We start from the raw sequence: 22927 nt of genomic DNA, 5'->3' as shown, positions 1-22927 counted from the left end.
TCGTCCTTGTGGCGTTTTTCAGCTTAGACGCGCCCCAACAGGAGAAGAGGGAATTAGACGGAGAACAAGAGAAGTAAAGTCGAACTGTCCATAATGTCGAAGAAAATGATGAGATTTCAGGGGGCAAGGATGTCACCAGACTTGAATGATCCCCATGCTTGAGGCTCATGGCTATAGGTAACCTTCAGCACATCCACCGAAATGCTCTTGAAGATGGAGCAGAGAAATATTCCAATGTCCTTCTGTATCCAGAGTCAAGGAAAGAGACAATTCTCATAGAAGCTGAATTCAATTTCCTCACGCCCCCTCCTTGCTGTCAGTTAGAAGCGCTCGTTACTCATTGGCTTGACTTTGTTCACGAGGAGCAGCCAGACTTTGAGAGGTCACGGGTTCTATTGGCCGGGGATATAAACTGAAGATGGGACTGGGGTGGGAGCTGTTGATGGATTTAGGCTAAATGCAAATAGAGCTCTGGAATTGAAAGAAGAAGAAAGTGAAGACTTGATTGTCGAGAACATGTCATGATATGACAGTGAGCTTTTGTTATTTTTATTTTATTCTTATTTAATTCTTTTTTTGCATTGACTAATTGGAACTGAAGATATTCTAATGCATAGAGTTAAGAAGAGTGTCACACAGTAAGAAGTCTCTTGGCCATACTAATCCTCCTAATAGTCATGTTCTATCATGCTTCTTTTCTTGACTTTTGTAGCGTTTGTCCCTGGTGATCAATTCCTATTCTTCTGTTTCCACACCTCCTTCGGCTTGATCCGTATCACGACTTGCCTGAATGCGAATGCTTAAATTTCTCTGGTGTTGAGTGTCGTCTTTGCAACTAGGTAGGTATCTTATTATACACGCCCCTCCTGACGCTAGCCCAGGCTTCCTTTTATCGATCATCAAGGGTCTTATTGAAAAACTGGGGTTGGCTCGTTGGGTTGAACGACTCATTCAGCGGAGAAGACAACCCCACGTTGATACGGAGGATGGAAAGTGAGAGAAAAAATCTCCATATTTCTTTTTGAGAGGTACGTAGTTGGCTTTTCTGATGGTATCTAAGTCGGAATTGGATAATTGCTTTACAAGAGGGAGGGAGAGAGAGAGAGAGAGAGAGAGAAAAGATATGTCAAAATAAAAGAATCGCATCTTGTTCATTTTTAGGCAAAGATGACCCAGCTACCAGGTAATCTATATGCAATAGCAGCAAATAGGTAGACACGACACACCTTGGTGAACGTACGGATATATTCCCCGGGCATGGAATTGTGTTCATATGACCTCTCAGCCCAATTTTTACGACATGATTTTGGTGACTATTGTCTTTGTGTAAATAGATGAAGTAGGGACATAGAATTATTGGCTTTGTATGGGTGTATCATATTGGTATTGGCATTGCCATTACTGCATCCACGCCTTACAGTTAATGCTAGCTTTGGAGTTGATTTCTGATGCATGTTACCCACTGAAGACAACCTTAGTGTGTGTCTATCTCGTTCTTCCCTGTTGGAGGGTGGCGGTCTAACATGATGCAGTTACTGACTGGCAGTGACTGCTCAGCTAAGGCAAGGTACACGCGTTATAAGCTATAAAGCCCAGCTCGTGGCTTTTCCTGGTGGTTTCCCTGTCTCACACAACTTGACCCATATTCCACTGAGGCTTTTCACCCATTGCTCGCTGTAAAAGATCATCTACACCACACGCACGTACAAGACTGCCAATTCTTACGTCACCTACTGAATTGGCTCTCATTTCGTCATCTCGCTACCATTGACGTCGCCGTGGTTGGCGCCCTTGGATATAGTATCCTTACCTAGATTCAACAGCTCGACATTTGTCTGAAGCTCTTCGCAATGCCGTTCCTTGCTCGATCCAACTCCCCAGATCAGTCCTCGGACTTTAAGCCACTATACCTCGGCTTCGATCTGTCGACTCAACAGCTCAAAGGCACGTAAGCCAGATTCTCAGCTGCCGGCACAATTTGCTAACCCATATCCAGCTCTGGTTGTCGACTCAGACCTCAAGGTCAAAGGTGAAGCCAAGGTCGACTTCGACAAGGACTTTGGCCACAAATATGGCATCAAGAAAGGTGTCCATGTCTACGAGGAGACAGGCGAGGTCTATGCGCCCGTTGCCATGTGGCTCGAGTCTGTAGATCTCGTCCTGGACCGATTGGCCGAGTCTATGCCTGTTCCTCTATCTCATATTCGCGGTATCAGCGGCTCTTGTCAGCAGCATGGCAGTGTCTACTGGAATGGCAATGCCTACGAGATTCTTCACCATCTTGATCCTCGTCTCCCTCTGGTTGTTCAGCTACCACAGGCCCTTTCGCACCAATGGTCGCCCAATTGGCAGGATCAGAGCACTCAGGCTGAATGTGACGCTTTTGATGCTGCTCTTGGCGGTCGCCAGAAGCTTGCTGAGGTGACAGGCAGCGGTGCTCACCATGTAAGTTGATATTCCTAAATAGCCAGAGAAAACCAGTATTAACAAGTCTACCAGCGATTTACTGGAACCCAGATTATGCGCCTTAAGAAGGACCTCCCAGACATGTACGCCAAGACGGCTCACATTTCCCTCGTCTCGTCATGGCTGGCATCCGTCTTCCTCGGCGCCATCGCCCCCATGGATGTCAGCGATGTCTGTGGTATGAACCTCTGGGACATGTCCCGCCAAACATACAGCGAACCTCTTCTCGAGCTTGCTGCTGGAAGCAAGCGTGATGCCCTCAACCTACGAAAGAAACTGGGTGAGCCTTGCCTCGATGGCGCTGCTGTTTTGGGCTCTATCTCTCCCTATTTCGTGGACCGTCACGGCTTCCACCCTGACTGCCAGATCACACCATTCACCGGCGATAACCCCGGAACCATTCTCGCCCTTCCCCTTCGACCTCTCGACGCCATCGTCTCTCTCGGTACTTCGACGACATTCCTTATGAACACACCAAAGTACAAGCCCGATGGCGCTTACCACTTCTTCAACCACCCCACAACCGATGGCCACTACATGTTTATGTTGTGCTACAAGAATGGAGGCCTAGCACGTGAGCGAGTGCGAGACCAACTTCCCAAGCCTGAGAACGGCCCTACCGGCTGGGAGAACTTCAATAAGGCCATCGAGAACACTCCTGCTCTGGGCGCTGCCAAGGAGGACGATAGGCGCAAGCTTGGTCTATACTTCTACCTTACCGAAGTGGTACCCAACATCCGTGCAGGCACTTGGCGATACACATGCGAGCCAGATGGCTCTGACCTTCAGGAAGTCAAGGGAGGATGGGACAAGGAGACTGATGCTCGAGTGATTGTTGAGTCTCAGGCCCTGTCTATGCGTCTGCGCTCTCAGAACCTTGTTGAGAGCACTCGACCCGGCCTACCAGCTCAGCCCCGTCGTATCTACCTCGTTGGAGGTGGCTCTCTGAACCCAGCCATCGCCCGCGTCATTGGCGAGGTCCTCGGCGGCAGCGACGGTGTTTACAAGCTCGACGTTGGCGGTAATGCCTGCGCCCTTGGCGGAGCCTACAAGGCTCTCTGGGCTCTCGAGCGCCAACCAAACGAGACATTCGACGAGCTCATTGGTAAGCGATGGACTGAGGAGGGTAACATCCAACGCATTGACGACGGTTACCGCGAGGGAACCTATCAGAAGTACGGCAACGTTCTCGGAGCCTTCGAAGGTCTGGAGAACAAGATCCTCACCGAGCAGGCTTTGGAGTCAAAGGACGGACGAAGACGGTCGCAGGAGAGTGCTTGATTTAAAATTCAGGGTATCTAATGTCTAAAATGGAGGAGTTTGTCTATGTCATTATCTAACGTACTTGCTCATGAAGCGCCTATGAAAGTCGGAACGGAGGAGATCCTAAAGGTCTGGGTTAGCGAATGATGTCTTTTCATCTTTGAAGGAAAAAAGGGGGGGGAATGCATATAGAACTGAGTCGCTGGCAGAGAATGCTTTGCAAACGGAAGAATCACAAGACTTACGTTTACGAACTCCTTTTTCTTGCCCTTGTCTTCTGTGCCACGTGCCTGGTTCTTGAATACCACGTCATCGTCCCAGCGGCGCTTCATATTGAAATCTTGCTTGTTGAGAAGAGGATTTCCTAGGGCAATATCTCGTTCTCGGGCCTCTTCCTCTTCTTTGAGTCGCTCGGCCTCCTGTGATGTGTATCAGCAAACCATTATCTGCATCTAAGAATCGATCAGACTTACCTCTTTCTTCTTTCTCTCCTCTCGCTCTCTTCGTACACGGTCCAACTCTCTCTGCAGCTCTGCATCAGAGTCATCATCGCTATCCTCGTCGTCTTCACTGTCATCGTCGTCGTCCTCTTCGCTATCGTCGGCATCGATAGCTCTTGTTTCTGCTAATATCCGCCGTCTCTTCGCCTCTAGATCTTCCCCCTCACCTTCAGCGCTTGGAAGCGCTCGCTTCGCGCCATTGGACACGCTGGTTTCGTCGTCCTCGTCGGCATCGTCAATGAGGGCAGGGGCGCCGTTCTTCTTGGTGAAATGGGCGGCTTCAGCAGCGAGAAGCTCGGCAGCGAGATCGCGCGTGGGTTCGTCAGCATCGCCGCCTTGACCGGCTTGACGATATTTGAGTTGGGTGTGGGCTGGGAGAAGGCGTTGATGGTAGGCTGGACCTCGGAGGGCTTCTTTGCCACGGGCCTGTAAAAGTCAGTATGCGCTGAAGAAATAGAAGGGAGAATACGGACCGGATCGAACGTAGGTCTATGCGCAGTAGTCATGGCGATAGTTCCTCAATAAATTCTTGGAAAAATGGTGTTTCAATGTCAATAAGAAGTCTTGAACATTGCCGACGCGAGGCGTACATGAGAAGCAGGCCTACCGTACATGGCGCCTCACCGCCTGGCAGAATTTCTTCAATGTTTCTCTCTGTCTGTTACGCTTTGGCAGTTTATAAACACAGCATTTCCTGTCACGAAATATTCACACAAAAATAATAGTCAATCATGCCTCGTGAAGCTGAACCTTCTCTTCCTGAGAGGACTTTTGTCACCCAAGCTCTCGATGAAGGTTTGCGATTAGACGGGCGCAAATTCGACGAGTTTCGACCTCTTGAACTCACCTTTGGAGATGAATATGGAGTTGCGGAAGTCAAGTATGGAAAAACAAGGTATTTCACTATTATATCTTAGTGATATATAGTTCTTGCTAATAAAACTCTCAGAGTTCTAGCAAAAGCCTCAGCAGAAGTCACCGTGCCATACTCAGACCGTCCCTTTGACGGAGTTTTCACAATCACATCAGAACTCAGTCCCATGGTTGCCCCTTCGTATGAGGTCAACCGCCCTTCGCTCGAGGAGGTTCTTCTCTCCAGGCTTCTCGAGAAAACAATCAGAAGATCTGGTGCGCTAGACACTGAGTCACTATGCCTCATCGCTGGCCAGAAATGTTGGTCTATCAGAGTCGATCTTCACGTCCTCACGCATGACGGAAACCTCACAGACGCGGCTTGTTTAGCAGTTGTTGCAGCTCTTCGACATTTCCGCAAGCCTGATTCCAGCATTGAGGGAGAAAACCTCACCATCTACACACCTGCTGAGCGAGAGCCCGTGCCTCTAAGCTGGCTACACTCCCCTTTCTGTGTCACCTTCAGCTTCTTTGGCGAAGATGGAAGCCAAGTCCTCGTTGATACCAACTGGCTTGAGGAGCAACTGCGAATTTCTCACTGCACGTACAGTCTCAACAAGCATGGCGAGATTTGTCAGATTGCCAAACTGGGAGGAACTTCTCTTGACGCACCACTCTTCATCCAGTGTGCTCAAGGAGCACTCAACCGATCTAAGGAGCTATCTGACCTAGTGGATAGTAAGCTGGCTGAGGACGCAAAGCGAAGGGACAAAGGAGGGCTCATGGCTGAGTTGACAGCCGAGAATGACAGGTGAGGCTAACATCTGCAACTTAATACCAAGAAAAGCAATAAACCCAGAGGAAAATAGAAACCATGATACCCCGCAAAATGTTCGCCCAGTGTTTCCCGTGCTTCAAGGCTATGCAGTGATTTACTGATGCTCCATACAAACTCCGATACATACGCCAACCCAGGTACTGTCGTAGCTCATAAGCTCTAGTGGTCGCACATAAAGGCCACTCATGTTAGAAACTACCGCATCACAGGCGGTCGAGACTCTTTGTTCCATTGTACTCTTGTCCTTACCCACTCGATAGCTTCTCGGACCCCGTCGCCAGTAAGAGCACTCATGGCCAGCACACGAGAGTCGCGGACAGCGGAGCCCTTGTCTCCCTCCATAACCTTCTTTACTAGACCCTCCTTGATGCGTATTGTCTCGACGCAATCCTCGCGATCCTGTTTGTTTGCTAGAATTAGAAGTGGTACCCCTTCAGTTTCAGAGTGTTGTAGGACGTCCTCGAGGACTAGCCGACACTCCTCCAGTCTGCCAACGTTCTCGTCATGCTCAATGTTTCCGTCGCCAATATCTGTGCTGTCGATGATGAAGACTATAGCATGGCAGCTTGCATAGTAACTCTCCCAGAGCTTTCGGAGCGAGTGCTGACCGCCTACGTCCCAAAGCTTGAGGTACATGTCTTGTAGGGGTATCGTCGAAACGTTCTGGCCTACGGTGGGTACTGTCTTGAGCTTCGGGTCGGGTCTATTTGGTAGGAACATGGACTTGACTTGTTCGTGAAAGGTGGTTTTGCCGGCATTGTCAAGACCCAGAAGAATTACAGAGTATTCTAGCAAGATAGCGAGGTTAGCGTTCAAGGGAAGAAATCATGAGGTGTTGAAAGTACCTTCTTTGCTGGTCGCATAGAGGTAAATGCCTTTGGCGAGGTGATACATCGTGATCGCGAGTGCTCCTACAGATTATGCGCGTGATCGACGTTGTAATTTCCAATGTACGTCGTAGACGCGACGGCGGAGTTGTTCAGCTAACTTAGGTTGTGAAGTTGACAGCTTCCAGTGGAAGTGAAGGCTTTCGAATACGGGGTTCAAATAGCTAAGTGCATAGGCTCCGGGGACCTGACAGCGTTGTCGTCCCCGGCCCCTCCAGGGGCTAAATTTCAGTATGATTAGTGGATGGACCTGCTGAAGAGCCTCAACAGGAGACCCTGTCCCCCACCAACGGCCCCGCTAGCGTCCATGGATGCAATCGATGGAACTGATAATCAAGGACTGTGAGTTTTTCGATTAGGTAGACCACGAAGCCAGCGATGGTTGGTTAGCAAAACAACCTACTTTACATGGGGTCCAATGCTGTACGAGTTGAAAGCAAACTAGACCCCGAGTTTGGATATGTTTGCTTGTTTCCTTGTTTCAAGTCCCGAGGTTGGTATTACCTAGCATGATGGGTTATACTACATACAGGAGACAAGGCATATCATGACAACTTCATGGTAGAATGATCTTACGTCATCTTTCTCTTCAGTGCTAATAGAATTTATCTGGGAAAACAGTATTTACAGTTGACTTCCTATCAGTCAGCTTGTCTAGACGTGAACGACAACTCGGATTGGTAGGTAATATCCTTTGCATCAAAGATGAGCCAATCAGAGTCTTGATCTATTGAAAGCTGTCGCCTTTCATCTGGTGTACCTATCTTGGCTGCTCGGCCCACCTTGCACTTAGCTTAGTTCCATTACCTTACCTTACCTTAACCTTAGGTAGTATCCCTCTAGCTTCCTATCGCATACCCAGACCAGGGCACGCCAACTTGTTCCCTCCAACATTCGCTATTTCGCTGCCTGGACTCTTCTTTCGTGTCGACGTCGTCAGCAGCAGCAACAACAACATCTACAGTAATTCGTCCTGCGGTCCCAATACCGCTTCCTCTCGATACTCGCGCTCCCTTGCGAATGTTCCAGTGCCGCAGCTTACGAGGCTCGCGCAAAGGGTTTCCCACTTGATCTGGACGATCGCGACGGCTTTAAATTATCGCAAAGAGACAGAGACGGAGACGTCGCAAATACAATGGCTTCCGCAAGACTCGTTGGAATGGGCTTCCAGCTCCTTAGTACGCTATTCATCACCTATGGAGCCCGACTCTAATTCCGCAACGTGAGACTGACGAATCGAACATAGAGCGAGCGACCGATGAAGAGAGCGATCCTGAGGGTGCGTTTTCCCATTCGAAAAGAGACAATTCACCACAAGAAATACTGACGATGACCTCCAGAGGGTGACTCTGCTCAGAAGGAATTGTTCGCGGCATGGGCGCTCTTCATCTCGATTATGCTGCTCATTATTGCTTTCTTCACAAGCTATATGCTGCAGATGAAGAAGGTCACTGCTATACATGAAACGGTTATATCCATCTTTGCTGGTGCGATCCCTGAAATCAACTACCGGGGATCAATGGCTTACATGTCTTCTCCTTGCAGGAATGGTTGTTGGGCTTGTCTTGATGATAGCTTCTGGCGACTCTATTCGCAACATGATCAGTTTCGACTACCAAATCTTCTTCAACCTTCTTCTGCCACCTATTATTCTATCCTCGGGTTATGAGCTACATCAGGCCAACTTCTTCCGCAATATTGGTACCATCTTGACCTTTGCCTTTGCTGGAACCTTTCTGTCGGCTGTCGTCATTGGCTTGATCCTGTACATCTTTACACTCCTCCCCGGATCGCTGGGCATGACCTTTGTCGATGCGATTTCCGTGGGCGCAACTCTCTCCGCTACTGACCCTGTCACTATTCTCGCAATCTTCAACACCTACAAGGTTGACCCCAAGCTGTATACCATCATCTTTGGAGAGTCGATTCTCAATGATGCTATTGCCATTGTCATTTTCGAAACTGCGCAGAAGTACAAGAAGGGCGAGGCTGCTAATCTTGGCATCGTCAGCTTCTTCGAAGGTACAGGAATCTTTTTGCTCGTCTTCTTCTGCAGCATGTTCATCGGCTTCATTGTTGGCGTGGGCACTGCTTTGCTGCTTAAGTTTACCTACCTTCGCCGTATTCCCAAGATTGAGAGTTGTTTGATTGTCTTGATCGCCTACGCCACTTACTTCTTCTCTCACGGCCTTCATATGTCTGGTATGTTACTCCAGTCTTGGCTTGTGCTACACACATTCTAATTTCCATGCAGGTATTGTGTCGCTGCTTTTCTGCGGTATTACACTTAAGCACTATGCCTATTTCAACATGTCACGCCGAACTCAACTCACCACCAAGTTCATCTTTCAGATCTTATCGCAGTTGTCTGAGAACTTCATATTCATTTACCTGGGGCTGGCTTTGTTCACAGACAACAACCTTTCATTCCAGCCGCCTCTCATCATTGTCACTATTCTGGCTGTCTGTGCTGCCAGATGGGTCGCTGTATTCCCTTTGTCCAAGGCTATTAACTGGTTCATCCGATATCGCGCCAGCAGACGCGGTCAAGAGGTTGGCGATGAGCTGCCCTACAACTACCAGGCCATGCTCTACTGGGCTGGCCTCCGTGGAGCTGTCGGCGTGGCGCTTGCTGCTTTGCTCACTGGCGACAACGCGCCCGCACTTAGAGCTACTGTTCTGGTTGTTGTCGTGCTTACTGTCATCATTTTTGGTGGTACGACTGCTCGAATGCTTGAGATCCTGGGTATTCGGACTGGCGTTGTTGAAGAAGTCGACAGCGACGATGAGTTCGATATCGAGACCTTTGGCGGAGGCCTTCAGGTCAAGCGTTCAGGAACAGGGATCGGATATAATCCTCGCCGGAATGGCAGCGTCGCCCTTGGCAGTCTCGAAGCTGGCCAGTCTGCTAGTTATGTCTCAGGCGCCTCGTCTCCGCACACTGGTGGCCGCCCTGTTAGCAAGAGTCGAAAGAACTCTATCCCGGAGCGATCTGATCTCCTTCGCCATAACGATGATTCCGACATTGGTAGCGATATTGACGTCTCCGACCTGCCTCCGCCAGCCCGACGATCACCACTGCCACGGGCTAGCACCGCTCCTCCATCTCGAGTAGACAGTGCATATGCAACTCCCACGACAGAGACACCCGGTGGCCAACCTATAACAGCAACCAATGCCCTCCGACAGCTCTGGTCCTCGGAGGATCCTGCCAGTGTGTTCCACCATCTAGACGAGGACTTCATCAAGCCCAGGCTACTGCTTCAAGGTGATGGCTCTAGGGGCGGGCACGGTGGACCAAGCTGAGTGGGATATAGTGAATGATGGATATTCATGAGATTCCCGCGTCGAGGCGGGCTGTATCATCTTATGTGCATGAACGGCGTTGGGTTTCATTAGTATAGACATGGCATTGATGTTAGATAAATGATGTGTTTATTCTATCTTCTTGTGCTCGTATTTCCTATTCATCGTGTCACTTGCGGATGCGCGAGATGGTGAATGCAATTGCATGAGGGTGGTGTTTTTTTTTTTTTAAAAAAAAAAATCGCCTTGAACAGACGAGGACTTCGAGGCTTGGCGTAATGATACGCCTATTTCACACCTCGAATAATTAATAAAATGTATCTACAGATGATCTCCAACTCATCACGAATATGCCATACCAACCATCCGTTGCTCATACATAAAAAGGGTAAGCAACTGTACAACCAGAACCAGAATGATGCCCCTTCTTTTGCCTGCACGCTTTTTTCATGACAAGATCAACACCAATATTCATCGCTTCCCATGCACCAACCAAACCAGTGGTTCTAGAACCCAAACAAGAAACTTTCTTTTATTTTGCCCGTTTTGTACGATTAGCCTGCTGACGGTGTAGCACTGCCGCTTGCCTGCCTCTGTTGCTGTTGCTGAGCTTGTTGCTGCTGCTGAGCTTGGACCTGGGCTTGCCCTTGCCCTTGTTGCTGCTGTTGAGGCTGCTGTTGTTTCGCTTGTTGATGCTGCTGGTGAAGCTGCTGGTGTTGTTGTCCAGGGCTACCAGCCGCTTGACTTGCCTGCTGCTGTTGCTGTTGGCGAAGCAGCGCGGCGTATTGGTGAGGGCTTGTCGTAGCGGCGATGCTCGCAGCAAGTCCGCCTTGGCCGTTCGCCGTACCAGCAGCAGAGTTCATAGCAGTGCGCTGAGCCATCATAAGGCGTGTCAGATGCTCTGTTGCCATTTGGCGAATTTGATCAGGGGGTAGGGTCGGGTTCTTAGTACGAAACTGGGCCTCGAGCTGAACAAGCTGAGCGGCAATGCTAGGGGGGAGCTGTGCTTGTGGTCGTGGGGCTATTGAGCCAGCAGGACCGGCCGGCATATGAAGGCCATTGGCCTGTGGTGAGCCGAGATTACCGGAGTTGAACTGTGCCATCATAGCCTGAGCGTTATTTATGAAGTTCTGCTGGTTCATTGTATTGGCTCCGTTGATGCTGTTGACACCATTTCGCATGTTCAAGGGGGGACTCTGCTGGGAACCGTTCGCCCCTTGGCCAGGGGTGCCAGGGCCGCCTTGAGCGTGCTGCATCTGTGCCAGACGTTGTTGTTCGGAGATGCGCTGGGCACGCATCATCAAGTTGACGTCAGGCTGAGGGTTTGGCATGGGCATGCGGTTGTGTTGTCCCTGCATTGCCTGCAATTGGGCTTGTTGCGCACTCGTCATCTGATTAGGTGGAACGAGCCCGCCAGCCATTTGAGACGGAACACCCCCCATGCCATTGGCAGCAGGAGATTGCATGGGCATTCTAGGACGAGCTTGGCCGGCGGCGGCGGCGGCAACAGCAAGCTGATTAGGTACATTAAGTCGGCCAACACCATTCATTCCATTGGCTGCTGCCACGGCGGCGGCGGCGGCGGCAGCGGCTTGAGCTGAGTTCTGACCGACCTGCGCAGCTCCAGGAGTGCCAGCCATCTGAGCTTGACCTTGAGCCCTGGCTTGCAAGGCAGCCTGAGAGGATGTCAGCTTTGTACTTCTGTTCTGATGTGTAGTACTTACTCGTCTTTGAGCTTCTTGCCTTGACGCATACTGCGCCATCTTTTCTGCCAGGGCTTGGTCTCGCTCATGTCGCAAGATGCTGTATTCTCTCGGTGTCTTGTTGGTGCGTTGTGATGCAGGATCATTAACCTTTTTATTGGCTGCATTCTGCGAAGCTGTGTGCTGTTGCTTCTGAGCAGCTGTCTCCCGTTTCTTCGCCAGCTTACGCATTGCGTCAAGAAGTGTGAGGTGCTTCTGATTCCGTCGTCTCTCCACTCTGACGGGAGTTGACGGAGGTCGTCTCCGTCCAGGGGTAACTGCGCCATTGGCTGGGTTGATTTGCTGTGCCACGAGCTGGTTTTGCTGTGCAATGAAGTTCTGGGCCGCGGTGATACGTCCTGTATAGGCTTTGAAATATTGAGTCTTGGACATATCGGCTGGAAGTCCTTCGAGAGAAATCCATCTCTCGAAACATTCCCACGGGGACCGTCTCTCAGCACCCGAAGTAAAGCGAGATTTGGGTGCCAACATGCTGGCAATAAGTGACCAGTTGTAAGAGTATTCCCGGACAAGATTTCGAAGTTCATCATCCTCGTTAATTGTCCACTGAGAGGGGCTTCTGCATTCGAAAAAGCTCTGTAACGGCATCGGATATTCCGAAGGCGGTCGGAACTGATGGCCAACATAGAGGCGATCGCGAATATGCTTCATCTCGGGATTAAATAGGGCCACCTCATCAGTAGCTGGTGGTAGAGGAAGACTGGGTGAAGGATCACTGCTAACAAAACCAGCCTCACCCTCGTCATCAGAATCCTCGTTCTGGTAATCATATCGGCTGCGCTTCCTTGGCGGACCATCTGAAACCAACTTCATGTGACCTTCAACATACTTGCTCAGTGGTAGAGCTGGTCGTCGCCAATGAGCATCAGGATCCCATTCAGGACCTGTAAGGTCAAATTTGGGAACCTGGAGAGGCTTTCCAAACATGGGTAGCTCCTCCAGAAGTTGGTCTGCAGCAGCTGTTCGACGAAGTCCAAAGATAACGTCGTCGTCTTGCAGAGAGAAGATGGCGGACGGTGCTATCGTCTCAGGAAAATCCTCAGTTAAATCATCCAGGTTGTCAATAGACTCGACATCTCCGCTTGAGATGAGATCAGGTGTGAGTTGATTTTCGCCCTCAACATCACCCATCGAAACGTCGGGGGCAGGCTGTGCCTTCGGAGGTATCACAGCAGAAACCTGCATCAATTTTCGCTCTTCGGGGGTAGATTCGTGCCATTCTGCGCAAGCATATGCAAGATTTTTTGCAACAGCCCTTTTCCATTTGCGTTCTTCTCGGAAATCAGTTCGCATCCATTTCATTTCTTGGAGCATGACATCCCAGTGCGACGGGGGACGTGTTGGCTCAGGGCAGCGCTTGGGTTGTCGTAGAGACCATTTGTCATGCTGCTGTAGGTGGTAAACCCGGCGCAGAACTTTACAAGCCTGATGGTCCTGAATGGCAAGATTGGCATCAGGGGTAGTCACGGTCTTGTTGGCTGTGTACAAGATCTTCTCGATGGGCTGCATCCAGGAGGAGCTGCCAGCGAATCCCTGGACGAAAAGGGGAGTGTAGTAGTCCTCTGTCGGTATGATCGGATCGCGCTGGCTGGCCACTATTGACCTTTCGTCTGCTTTCTTGGATTGCTTTCCGAAAACAACGGTCGAGGGCTGGCTTCGTGACCTCTGCCTTTGATGAGCTGAGATATGGCGATGTCTTAAGCTTGGCGATTTGGGTGTCGAAGTCAAGGGGGTCAATTGATTGTCCAGGCTTTTGTTGGTCGAAGTGTGCTCTACGGTCGGGGTTTGTCGAGGAGTTGCACCGACAATCTCGCTGACTGACTTTGGGCGCATGGCTCCGGAGGACACTCTGGTAACAGCGCGCTCAACCTTTTGGGGGGACTCTTTGGGTGCCGACTCCACAGGTACAGTGGCAACATCAGAAATGGGCGCTGGCGTAGGTGTTGACGGGGCTTTCTCGGTAGCCTGTGTACTCCCATCTGATTTGACCTCTTGACTTTGAGTTTGAGCTTGAACGGTTGCTTTGGGCTCAGGGACGTCCACATCCATCTGCTCAGGGGGCTCCTCTTGACTGTCTGGAATCTCTTTAATGCCTGGCACTTCATCTGAGTTCTCGAATGAGTTGGCTCGTGCTATATCGATATCAGATTTAGTTTGAGTACTGTCCTCTTTGACTTGTTCGTTAGCATTGAGTGCAGTCGGCTGAACAATAACATCATCGGCACCCGACATATCAACATCTTCCGAAACTGGCGCTGAAGTTACGGGTTCTGTTTGGTGACTAGGACTCGCTGCTGTTGCCGCTGCCTCCGCCGCAACACTCGATCGTATAGATTCCTGCAGCAATTGAGCTTCAGCAGAGTCAGGGGGTGCTTCCAGCACACGATTCTGTAAGTCTTGGCTCAAAGTAGCCCCAACATCATCACTCGTTTCTTTCTCATCTTTCTCGTTAATCCCCTCCTCTACCTCATCCCCGGTCTGTTTCTCTTCAGCTGGCTCCACAAACTGTGGTCCCTCGTGCTCTGGGCTTGTGTCTGTCGAAGCATCGTCGTGAACCGCGGGCGTAGTTGCGCTTTGTGCAGTTGAACCAGGTGAAGACAAGGCATCAGGCGCACGAGTGGCATCTGTGGGTGGCTTGACTGTCAACGCGGCACCTCTAGTATCAGATGAAGTACTGGGCCCTCGACTTGTCTTCTCCGCCGTTGATGCCCCTGGCCCAGCATTTTCTCCCTTTGTCCCCGATTCAAAAGTAACTTGAGGCTGACGTGGTGCAGGCGTGTCTGAGACCTCTGAGGCATTGGGTATATCCTGCGCTTTCGATTTTGAATTTGCATTGGTGTCAGCAGCGGTTTGGGTAACAGGACTGGTCGTCGAGGTCGGCTCTACAATCGCATCCTCAGGTAGGGGTACAGGCTGGCTTGTCGGTGTAGGGAGAGAGCCCGCTTTGTCGGTCGTAGCGGGATCTGTCGAAGGTGGAGGGCTCGGCGTTCGTTTTGGAGGCGCATCACCAACTTTGGGAGGTGGGTAAGTTCCATTAGATTGTTCTTTGTCCTGCACATTCGCAATCTCAGGTTTGCTTGCATCCTCGAGCGTTCGTTTCGGCGCGGGCTCGGGCGCAATGAATATGGCTTTTGCCAGAGACTTTTTGAAGAGTTCGAGCGAGATTGTTGGTCTCGCTGGGATACTGGCTTCATTCAGCGTCTTGCCTCTGTATCCATGTTAGTACATTATATATATTGGCAGACCGACACGCGCGCAAATCAATTTGGAAAAACGCGCAATGGTATCGCAGGACGTACTGGATGATATCGTTGGCTTGCAAGAACTGCCATTCGGCTGGTGTTGTGGTCGGCGCGTCGGGGTTGGTCAAGACTGGGTGTGGGAGACCCTCGGACTGTGTCGCAACTGCGAACAGCTCGCGCAGCTTGCGCTTCCGCGACGTCACAATTGAACTGAGGCAAGTTAGCAGCCCGAAAAATATATCTTGACGATCGGAAAAATCGGCTCTTTTGTCTGAGCCCATACTGACCTGCACTCATTGCGCTTTGTTTGAAGCAGCCTTGATAGATCGGCGGCTCCGACCTCAGTCATAGCATCGACGGCCGCGACATCCGTTTTTGGACGAAACGGACGTTGCAAAATGATATTCTTGAGCGCCTGAGATGAATGCAGGTGTTTTATACGATGAAAGACGCTGGTGTTGATTGTTTTTGGGGTGTCGTTGTTGAAGGCGACGTCGCTGGAGGGCGTCAAAATTTCTGTCTCTGGGGAGACGATAACCGGGCGGTTTGTTGGTGGTTTACAGCTCAATGCGCTGAAAGCAGTGGAGCCTAGTTAGAGCGTGAGTGCACGGGGGGGGGGCGCTGGGCGCTGTAGGATGGGGAAGTGTCGGGGAGGGGGATGTTGGTTAATGGGTTTAGGGGGGGCAATCAAACAGGCGTCAGCGAATAGTGGGTGTAGAGCCAGTGGTGGGTGGGAGAGGGAGGAGCAAGGTTTAGGATAAGGCCAAGATTAGAAAGAGGAGAGACAATTTGTTATCCCAGAAAAGACCATGATTCGTGATCAATTGATAAGGCTAATAACAGATTTCCTTACGCTTGCGGCGCCAACACGCTAGTGTGCATAACGCTAGTTAACAGAAAGGGGGATAGAATGGTAATGCACCCTTGTACATGTGCAGTACCAACCCAACCCAATTACTAGCCAACTAGAACCTAATAGAAACCAAAGAGAGTGACGAGTCCTGTACGTAACAAACTTGCTGTATGCCCTTATTTTTATGTCTGTAGCAGTCATTTCATATAAATAAAATCCAAGTGTAAATGGAAGCGCAAACCTAGAGCCTGTTACACTTTAACACATCATCTTCTCTTCTTATTATGATAACTCTGGGCTGAAATTCCTCCTCCTCTTCTTCTCATTCAGCCACTGGTCTTGGACTTGAAATAAAAGGTTGCTATCCGACAAGTTCCCGAGGAGGAGGTCCTGGAAAGTCTCACAATACGGCACTTTATTTGCAATATGGAGCATCATAAGTACCTTGGTGAAGTACAGAAAACTTAAAAGATTGGAGATCTATAAGTTTAAAAGAAAAAGAAGTTTTCTAAAAATACAAGATATCACCCGTCTAGAGATATCTAATTTTCAATAATAATTATCTACGATGTTTCCTGTTAAATGTGGTTATTTTATGCCTTGGTACAAATGGTACACATGATAACGGAGGTCGGTCTCAAAAGTCTTTGCCAAAGAAGACCATGGCTGATCGACCTATTTTTGATAAGATACCAGAGATATATCTAGCGAGATAATAGTCGCTAATTATAATTAAGTTATAGTAGTTGCAGTCAGTAAAATACTTAGAGATTCTCCCTGAATACCTTATAATTATAAGGTGATCATAAGGCAGTGCCTCTATAGACTTTCTTATCTCTTGTATACCTCTGTACCTGACAGAGATTAGTAAAATTGTGGCGTAAGTCATTTTGGGCAAAGACTTTTGAGAACGACCTCCGTAAATGCATTGAGATAAGGTGTCATTGCTGTGTTGGCCCGATCGAGCACCGCCACAATAAGGCGCGCAACAGTGCAGCTGACGTCTTCCAAAAATAATTCCGTCTCTTCAAATGAACTTACACAGTTTCAATAACAAACATCCGCCAAAATGTCCGAGCAAAGCAAACCTCCGGCTCCGCGAATAGCAATCAAGTTCGGCGCTACGTCGAACAATAACAACTCGAAGAAAGCATCAAAACCAAATCCACCCTCGTCGCTAGGGAAGCGGCCACGATCACACGCTCTGGGGGGCGCTTCCGACTCTGAGGATGATGATTATGAGCATCGAGGACGGCATGAGAAGATCACTGGCTTTGGGGTAGACGGAGCGGAGACGGAGCGCAAGGCCAAAGACTCGAGGATGGAAAAGAAGGACTATGTGATTGCCCGACAACCAAATCACGACTGGAGATCAGAGGCCAAGGCTCAGAGGAAGAGCAAAAATTCGCTGCCCGAGGAGGCAAGAGCGCAGCAAAACAACACAACCGTCGAGACGGAACCTGCGGATCAGGACAAGGGACTCAAATGGGGTCTGACGATTAAGGAGAAGACCGAGGACGACAACAAGGATATTGGATCAGAGTCTAAGGAGAAGCCAGTCTCCAATGATGACGACCAGAAAAAGCCACCGCCCAAACGAACAGCAGATGACGAAGCAATGGACGCTCTACTAGGCAACAAGGAGGAGGACGAAAAGATCATCCATCCAACCGAAGCGGACGCCTACCGTCGCGACATCCAAGGAGCAGGAGAGACATCCACGCTTGATGACTATGAAGCCATGCCAGTGGAAGAATTCGGCGCAGCTCTTCTCCGCGGTATGGGCTGGGACGGAAAACCTCGCGGTACAGTCAAGGAAGTCAAGCGACGTCCGAACCGAATCGGCCTTGGTGCTAAGGAGCTTAAGGGTGAAGAGGACCTTGGCGGATGGAATCAGAGCGGAAAGAAGAACAGACGACCGCGCTTGGACGAGTATCGCCGAGAGGAGAGTAAACGAAAGGAGGGTCGCCGCCATGAGGACAGTTACAAGCGTGAGCGTGAGCGTGAACGCGAGAGGGATCGAGACAGCAGGCATGGACATCGTGATCGTGACCGTGACCGAGACCGCGACCATGACCGTGATCGGAACAGGGACTACGACCGGCATCGGAGTCATCGGGACTATGATCGACGACGGTAAATCAAGCAGTCGCAAGTTCGCTATGAAGGCCTTACTACCGGCTTATCAACACGACGCAATGATACCTTTATTATCTGGGAAAGTGGTCAATTCTTTCCAAAGATGCATATTACGTAGACCAAAAATGATCCCAACGCAAAACCAAAAAAGAAGAAGAAAAGGAGATACTCAGTCATTGCACAGACACGTAAGAATGACACTTTTTATCACGAAATTATACAGTTCAATAAGCTTACAGTGTGACTATAGTCTAAAACAGGATCGATCCTTGGGTATATGATATGCGTTCAAAGACCACAGCAACCCAGCGCCGTGCACTTCCCCACGAGCAAACGATGCTACCTTGCTGGAACGGTCAGTCTATCCATCTCAGCAGGTCCTTCATCTGCCCCGCCTGTCTTTGTGCTCTCCTCAGCATCAGCCAGCGATGTGAGGCGTTTTTCCTCCCTCGACTTCTTTGTCAAATTAAACGATCTCCGAATCGACATACTTCGATTTCGCTCGGATTTTCCTCCATCACGACCTCGGTCTCGATCTGGGTCTACCACATCTTCTAGGGCCTTTCCTTGTTTGAGCGCTTCCAGGGATCTCTTGGCAACGTCCACGTCTTCGAAAATGGCTTCCGTGTCGAGGAGAACTCGATCGATCTGTCCCGCTATGCCTCTTTGCTTCTCCAACTTCTGGATCTTCTCTCTCAACTCATCCATTATATGCCATCCCTCCATAATTTCCTTTTCCAACTGCTTTCGCTGGTCTTCTGGGAGCGCCTTATATTCCCTCTGCCCTTGGACAATGCGAGCCCGGCGGATGTATTTCTGGGGCGTCTTGGACCGCTCAGCCTGCTTCACGACACCTTTGAGTGTGTATCCGATCGGGCCAACAATAGCAGAGAGGTTTTTGAGGACCAAGCCTGTCAATCCCATACCTGTGCCCTTGACGAATCCAATCGGTCCATTTTCTTTTGCTCCACGAACCGGCAGGCGAACTACTCCTGTGAAGCCATCGTAGACTCCATACGCAAACTCATGCCGGGCGGCCCGGAGGCCAGAATGGAAGCCTGTTACTCGAATGGGACGTCGTACGGTATTGTCGCCATAGAGTCGAGGAGCATTGTGAAAGCCTTGGGCGAGTGCCATCGAGAGGTCCACTGGTGCCTTGGCGATGGCAGTAGCTGTCCTTTCCACACCGCTCGCTATGTCACCCACATACTGACCTCCGGTGTCCCCAGCTGTCGTCTCAGTGCGCAACGAGGCAGCATCTACTGGGTCATCAGAGTCCGCCGGATTGTGTCGTGTTATGCTGTTGCCCGACTTCTTAGATTTCTTAGCATTCCTCTGATTCTTCTTCTTGCTGATTGATCTTGTTCTTTTTGCCCAATGGTAAGGAACGCTTGCAACGCCGTGAAACGCTTCACCGACTGTGCTAGCTATGGATCCGGCAATTCCTGTGACAGGTTCGCCGGGACCTTCAAAGTCATTCCATTCCACATGCCTGAGAAGTCTCAGGCGCTTCCAGGTCAACAGGCCGTTGTCCACTAGGATGTCGGCAGCCAAAGCACCCAGTTTAATATTGGTGTTTTTCAACTCCCAAACGGCTGTGTGATCTTTGAGAAGGGAGCATCGCAAGAGACTCGGGCTCCTTAGGTTCAGCTGTCTGTGAAACTCTTTGACGGCATTAACAGCGCCATCACCCTCCTCTGCGATTCGTTCGGCGATTGCTCCAGCAGCATCTCTTGCTTTTTCAGTAAGACAAAATTCAATACCTTCAGCAAGCTTTTCGGCGTTTAGGTGTTTGTATGGCACTGGCTCCGGTCCAACATTTGCGTTGCTCACCATCTTACCCCAAAAATTTTGGTCGCCGAAGAAGGGAACGATCATTGTAGGCTTGCCACACTTGAGCGCAATGGCTGTTGTTCCGGCGCCTCCGTGAATGACGCATGCCTTGACTCTCGGGAAAAGCCAGTCATGGGGGGTGTTGTCAAGCATGAAGATATTCTCCGGAACATCGTCACCACCAAGTCCACCCCAGCCCTTAGATACTAGGGCACGAACTCCAGCCAACTCAACAGCTCTGAAGATCATTTGTGTGAATTTGTCTGCATCATCAACAACAATCGATCCAAACCCAATGTAGATTGGAGTCTCCCCAGCTGCTAGAAATTCCTCCAGTTCCTTCGGTGGCTCAAAAGTTGAAGCCAAGTCAAGAAATACGAAGCCAGCCACGTCAACCTCGCTTCCCCAGTCTTGTGGCTTTGGGACAAGACCCGGTGACCACAAATATGTGAATGGCACATGCAGGCGATATGTTGCACCTGGAGCCCAGAGAGTCGAGACAGGATCTAGAGATAAAGTCTTGACACGAAATTCGTTGACCAGATCTCCCAGACCTTGCCATACCATCATCTCGACTAGGGGGTAAGAGATGAAGTTTGTATATCCAGGGTCCACATTGGAATTCTTGATGCTTGCCAAGGGATGAGGGAAAGCTTGTGTAGGTGTGTAAGGAAAGGTAAACATTAAATGAACAGGAATACCAAGTGCTTCGGCGCAGTGAATATGTGCAAAGCTTGGGGGGTTAGCAATAATGACGTCCGCGACAAAAGGGTCCTTTTCGCCCATCATCTTTAAGTTCTGGCGGTCCGATTCGTCGTCTGTGGCATTGGTGCATGCTCGCCAGAAACCATGAAACATGGTGGCCATTGCGGCTCGCCGTCTCCCAATATCTCCAGCCTTGACTGTCTCAAGCGTTGGGATCAGACCTGGATTCTTGACCATAAAAGCCATGAGCTCTGATGGATCACCCCCAACAGAGAAGAACTCAAGGCCGGAATCTTTTTCGACAAATTCGCGAAACGCTGGATGTGTAGCGATGCGTACTCGGTGTCCATAATCCTCTTTCAAAACCTTGCCTATCTTCAAGAAGGGTTGGGCATCTCCTCGTGAACCAATAACCATGATCACAATATTTAAGCGTGCTTGAGGTCTGGGATCCGCAACAGCTGTCGAAGAAGATGACCGGCGTGGGCTTTCGGGAATTTTGAGAGTTGACACCCTGTCCGCTTGTTCAGCCTTTGCGGGAGTAACCTTATTGACAGCTGCACCCAGAGCCTTAGTCAAGTATCCAGTGCCTGCAGTTTCGTTGACCGTGATGCGCAAACGACCGTCCTTTTTGACCTTGCCGGATGTTTGGTAGTTCTGATTACCAATGCTGAAATGGCCGTATTTACCCTCATCGTGGCTCGCCTTCCCACTTGCTTTCTCGCCTGCTTTCTTCTTGTGCTCACTATGATGAGATTCCTGCTGGCTGGTTTGCAGCTCATCCTCGCCAGCCGATGCTACCGAACTATCACTTGAGCTGAGCCTTGGGTCCTCTGGTGCTTCCCAGATCGCCTTGTTCAAATATGAGGTGCCAGCTCTGGCTGGACCGGGACGGAAGTAGGAACGGTGGTGATGAGCGCGCCGCGGTTGCTCAGTCTGCCAGGACTTGGTCGGTCTCGGTCGAGTCTTTTGGGCTGGCGACTTCTTAGGTGAGATTGAAGCGTCTGCCGTTGGCAGATGTGCAGGCTCTGACTGGACTGGTGTTTGTTTAACGCCGTCGCCAGGGTCGATGTTCTCCTTTGGGCTTCGCGGCGACAACGGACTTTCAGGGGATTGTATTGGGCGTGGGATAGGAGCAGGGTAGGCGACATCTCCATGAGTATCCGTGATTAGTGTTGTAGATTGTTGTCCATCGTCGTTGTTGTGGTGTTGCTCTGATACTTCAAGTTTAAGCTTGTTGGGGTCTTCTTGTTGAGAATCCATGGCACTGTATGAGCGGTTCCTTTCGTTTTTCAAAGGTTTTGTGGTGTATTTCTTGAGTTGTGCGAGAAGGAAAGTTGTTTGGTCAAAGACAATTAAACGATATATCGCGATGTCTGCTGTGACGAACTGGCGTCGTTATCGTGTCACAGAAACATAGAGTAGTGCGTTGTTCGCAAACTTGGCGGTATGTTAGTTGCTACCGGAGTCGCGAATAGCAGTCCATGATTTACAGGCTTATAGTGTACAAAGGGTGAAAGAAATGGAGAATCTATGATCAGGGCCAAGGCAGTCCGAGGTGTCATTAACAATTTCCGAGCCGTCCCGTTCCATGAGGCGTCACGAGGTGAAGTCAGGTATGGGCCTCTTTGACGTTCAATGTCAATGCTCCTTCCCCAAATTCTGGTTGAAAAGGATACAATGATGTCACTTGCCGTGTTATCCACAGCGGGACCCCTTGGCGTTCGGCGGTTTTAGCTGCTTTTGCTCCGCAAGACTAAGGCTAAGATAATTGATGGGGTCACACAAGGTCTCATTCAGAACAAGGAACAGGCGAAGAATCGTCGATGATGCACCGCTAATTTAGTCCTCTCGGGACAGATGCCGCGTTTCAAGCTTCAAAAGGGCTGCATTTATGCTCATGCGTTGCATCGCATCGCATCGCATTGATCTGATGTCAAGTCGGCGTCTACAAGTACTTACGGTAATAACAAGTTTTGTCCTCACGTGTCTCGTGACCACCTCTTGCTCTGGCACCAAACAGGCATGAGTCGAACATACCAATTCAAGGCCAGCCAGCCAGCCTAGTTGTGTGGCTCTAACGAGTCAATGAGTTACACATCTCGATCTGGGCGTACAGTAACCAATGTTGTAAGTTATCTTTCCGGTTCTAAACTCAACCAATAGTGGCATGTTCACCTAACCAATAACCTGGACCAGCAATTGGCCATCGTCATCTGACTACCTACCTACATCAGGTAGCGACAGAACTGAAGACCCTAACTCAGTAATAGAAACATG

At 50.0% G+C, this 22927-nt stretch overlaps 7 protein-coding genes across 7 annotated transcripts; 4 read left to right on the top strand and 3 right to left on the bottom strand.

Moving 5' to 3' along the window:
- The first annotated feature begins 1628 nt into the window (after positions 1–1628).
- FOBCDRAFT_48028 (uncharacterized protein) lies at positions 1629–3781 on the top strand. The gene is made up of 3 exons (XM_059612213.1): positions 1629–1944; positions 1997–2445; positions 2500–3781. The coding sequence occupies exons 1-3, from the start codon at positions 1851–1853 to the stop codon at positions 3745–3747; spliced, it is 1791 nt and encodes a 596-aa protein (XP_059465611.1). The 5' UTR covers positions 1629–1850; the 3' UTR covers positions 3748–3781.
- On the bottom strand, positions 3773–4761 carry FOBCDRAFT_48032 (Pre-mRNA-splicing factor Cwf15/Cwc15). Its single transcript, XM_031188487.3, has 4 exons — positions 4703–4761; positions 4203–4655; positions 3975–4148; positions 3773–3852 (listed from the first exon to the last, which is right to left on the bottom strand). Exons 1-4 carry the CDS (start codon positions 4733–4735, stop codon positions 3799–3801), a joined length of 714 nt encoding a protein of 237 aa, XP_031035752.2. The 5' UTR covers positions 4736–4761; the 3' UTR covers positions 3773–3798.
- A 144-nt stretch (positions 4762–4905) lies between these two features.
- FOBCDRAFT_48018 (ribosomal protein S5 domain 2-type protein) lies at positions 4906–6005 on the top strand. Its single transcript, XM_031188488.3, has 2 exons — positions 4906–5124; positions 5179–6005. Exons 1-2 carry the CDS (start codon positions 4961–4963, stop codon positions 5894–5896), a joined length of 882 nt encoding a protein of 293 aa, XP_031035753.2. The 5' UTR covers positions 4906–4960; the 3' UTR covers positions 5897–6005.
- On the bottom strand, positions 6006–6917 carry FOBCDRAFT_48022 (P-loop containing nucleoside triphosphate hydrolase protein). The gene is made up of 2 exons (XM_031188489.3): positions 6765–6917; positions 6006–6707 (listed from the first exon to the last, which is right to left on the bottom strand). The coding sequence occupies exons 1-2, from the start codon at positions 6811–6813 to the stop codon at positions 6115–6117; spliced, it is 642 nt and encodes a 213-aa protein (XP_031035754.1). The 5' UTR covers positions 6814–6917; the 3' UTR covers positions 6006–6114.
- Positions 6918–7647: 730 nt separating this feature from the next.
- Positions 7648–10228, top strand: FOBCDRAFT_48011 (Sodium/hydrogen exchanger family-domain-containing protein). The gene is made up of 5 exons (XM_031188490.3): positions 7648–7984; positions 8053–8085; positions 8147–8293; positions 8352–9008; positions 9061–10228. Exons 1-5 carry the CDS (start codon positions 7942–7944, stop codon positions 10110–10112), a joined length of 1932 nt encoding a protein of 643 aa, XP_031035755.1. The 5' UTR covers positions 7648–7941; the 3' UTR covers positions 10113–10228.
- Positions 10229–16998: 6770 nt separating this feature from the next.
- FOBCDRAFT_48001 (DExH-box splicing factor binding site-domain-containing protein) lies at positions 16999–18325 on the top strand. Its single transcript, XM_031188496.3, has one exon. It carries the CDS (start codon positions 17040–17042, stop codon positions 18108–18110), a length of 1071 nt encoding a protein of 356 aa, XP_031035761.2. The 5' UTR covers positions 16999–17039; the 3' UTR covers positions 18111–18325.
- A 30-nt stretch (positions 18326–18355) lies between these two features.
- FOBCDRAFT_297110 (uncharacterized protein) lies at positions 18356–21910 on the bottom strand (the record flags this gene model as incomplete). The annotated part of the gene is made up of 1 exon (XM_031188497.3): positions 18356–21910. The coding sequence occupies one exon, from the start codon at positions 21908–21910 to the stop codon at positions 18449–18451; it is 3462 nt and encodes a 1153-aa protein (XP_031035762.2). The 3' UTR covers positions 18356–18448.
- Positions 21911–22927: the final 1017 nt, after the last annotated feature.

This window comes from Fusarium oxysporum, chromosome VIII (assembly GCF_013085055.1).
Source record: "Fusarium oxysporum Fo47 chromosome VIII, complete sequence".
NCBI lineage: Eukaryota > Fungi > Ascomycota > Sordariomycetes > Hypocreales > Nectriaceae > Fusarium > Fusarium oxysporum.
This window is presented reverse-complemented; position numbering and strand designations above follow the sequence as displayed.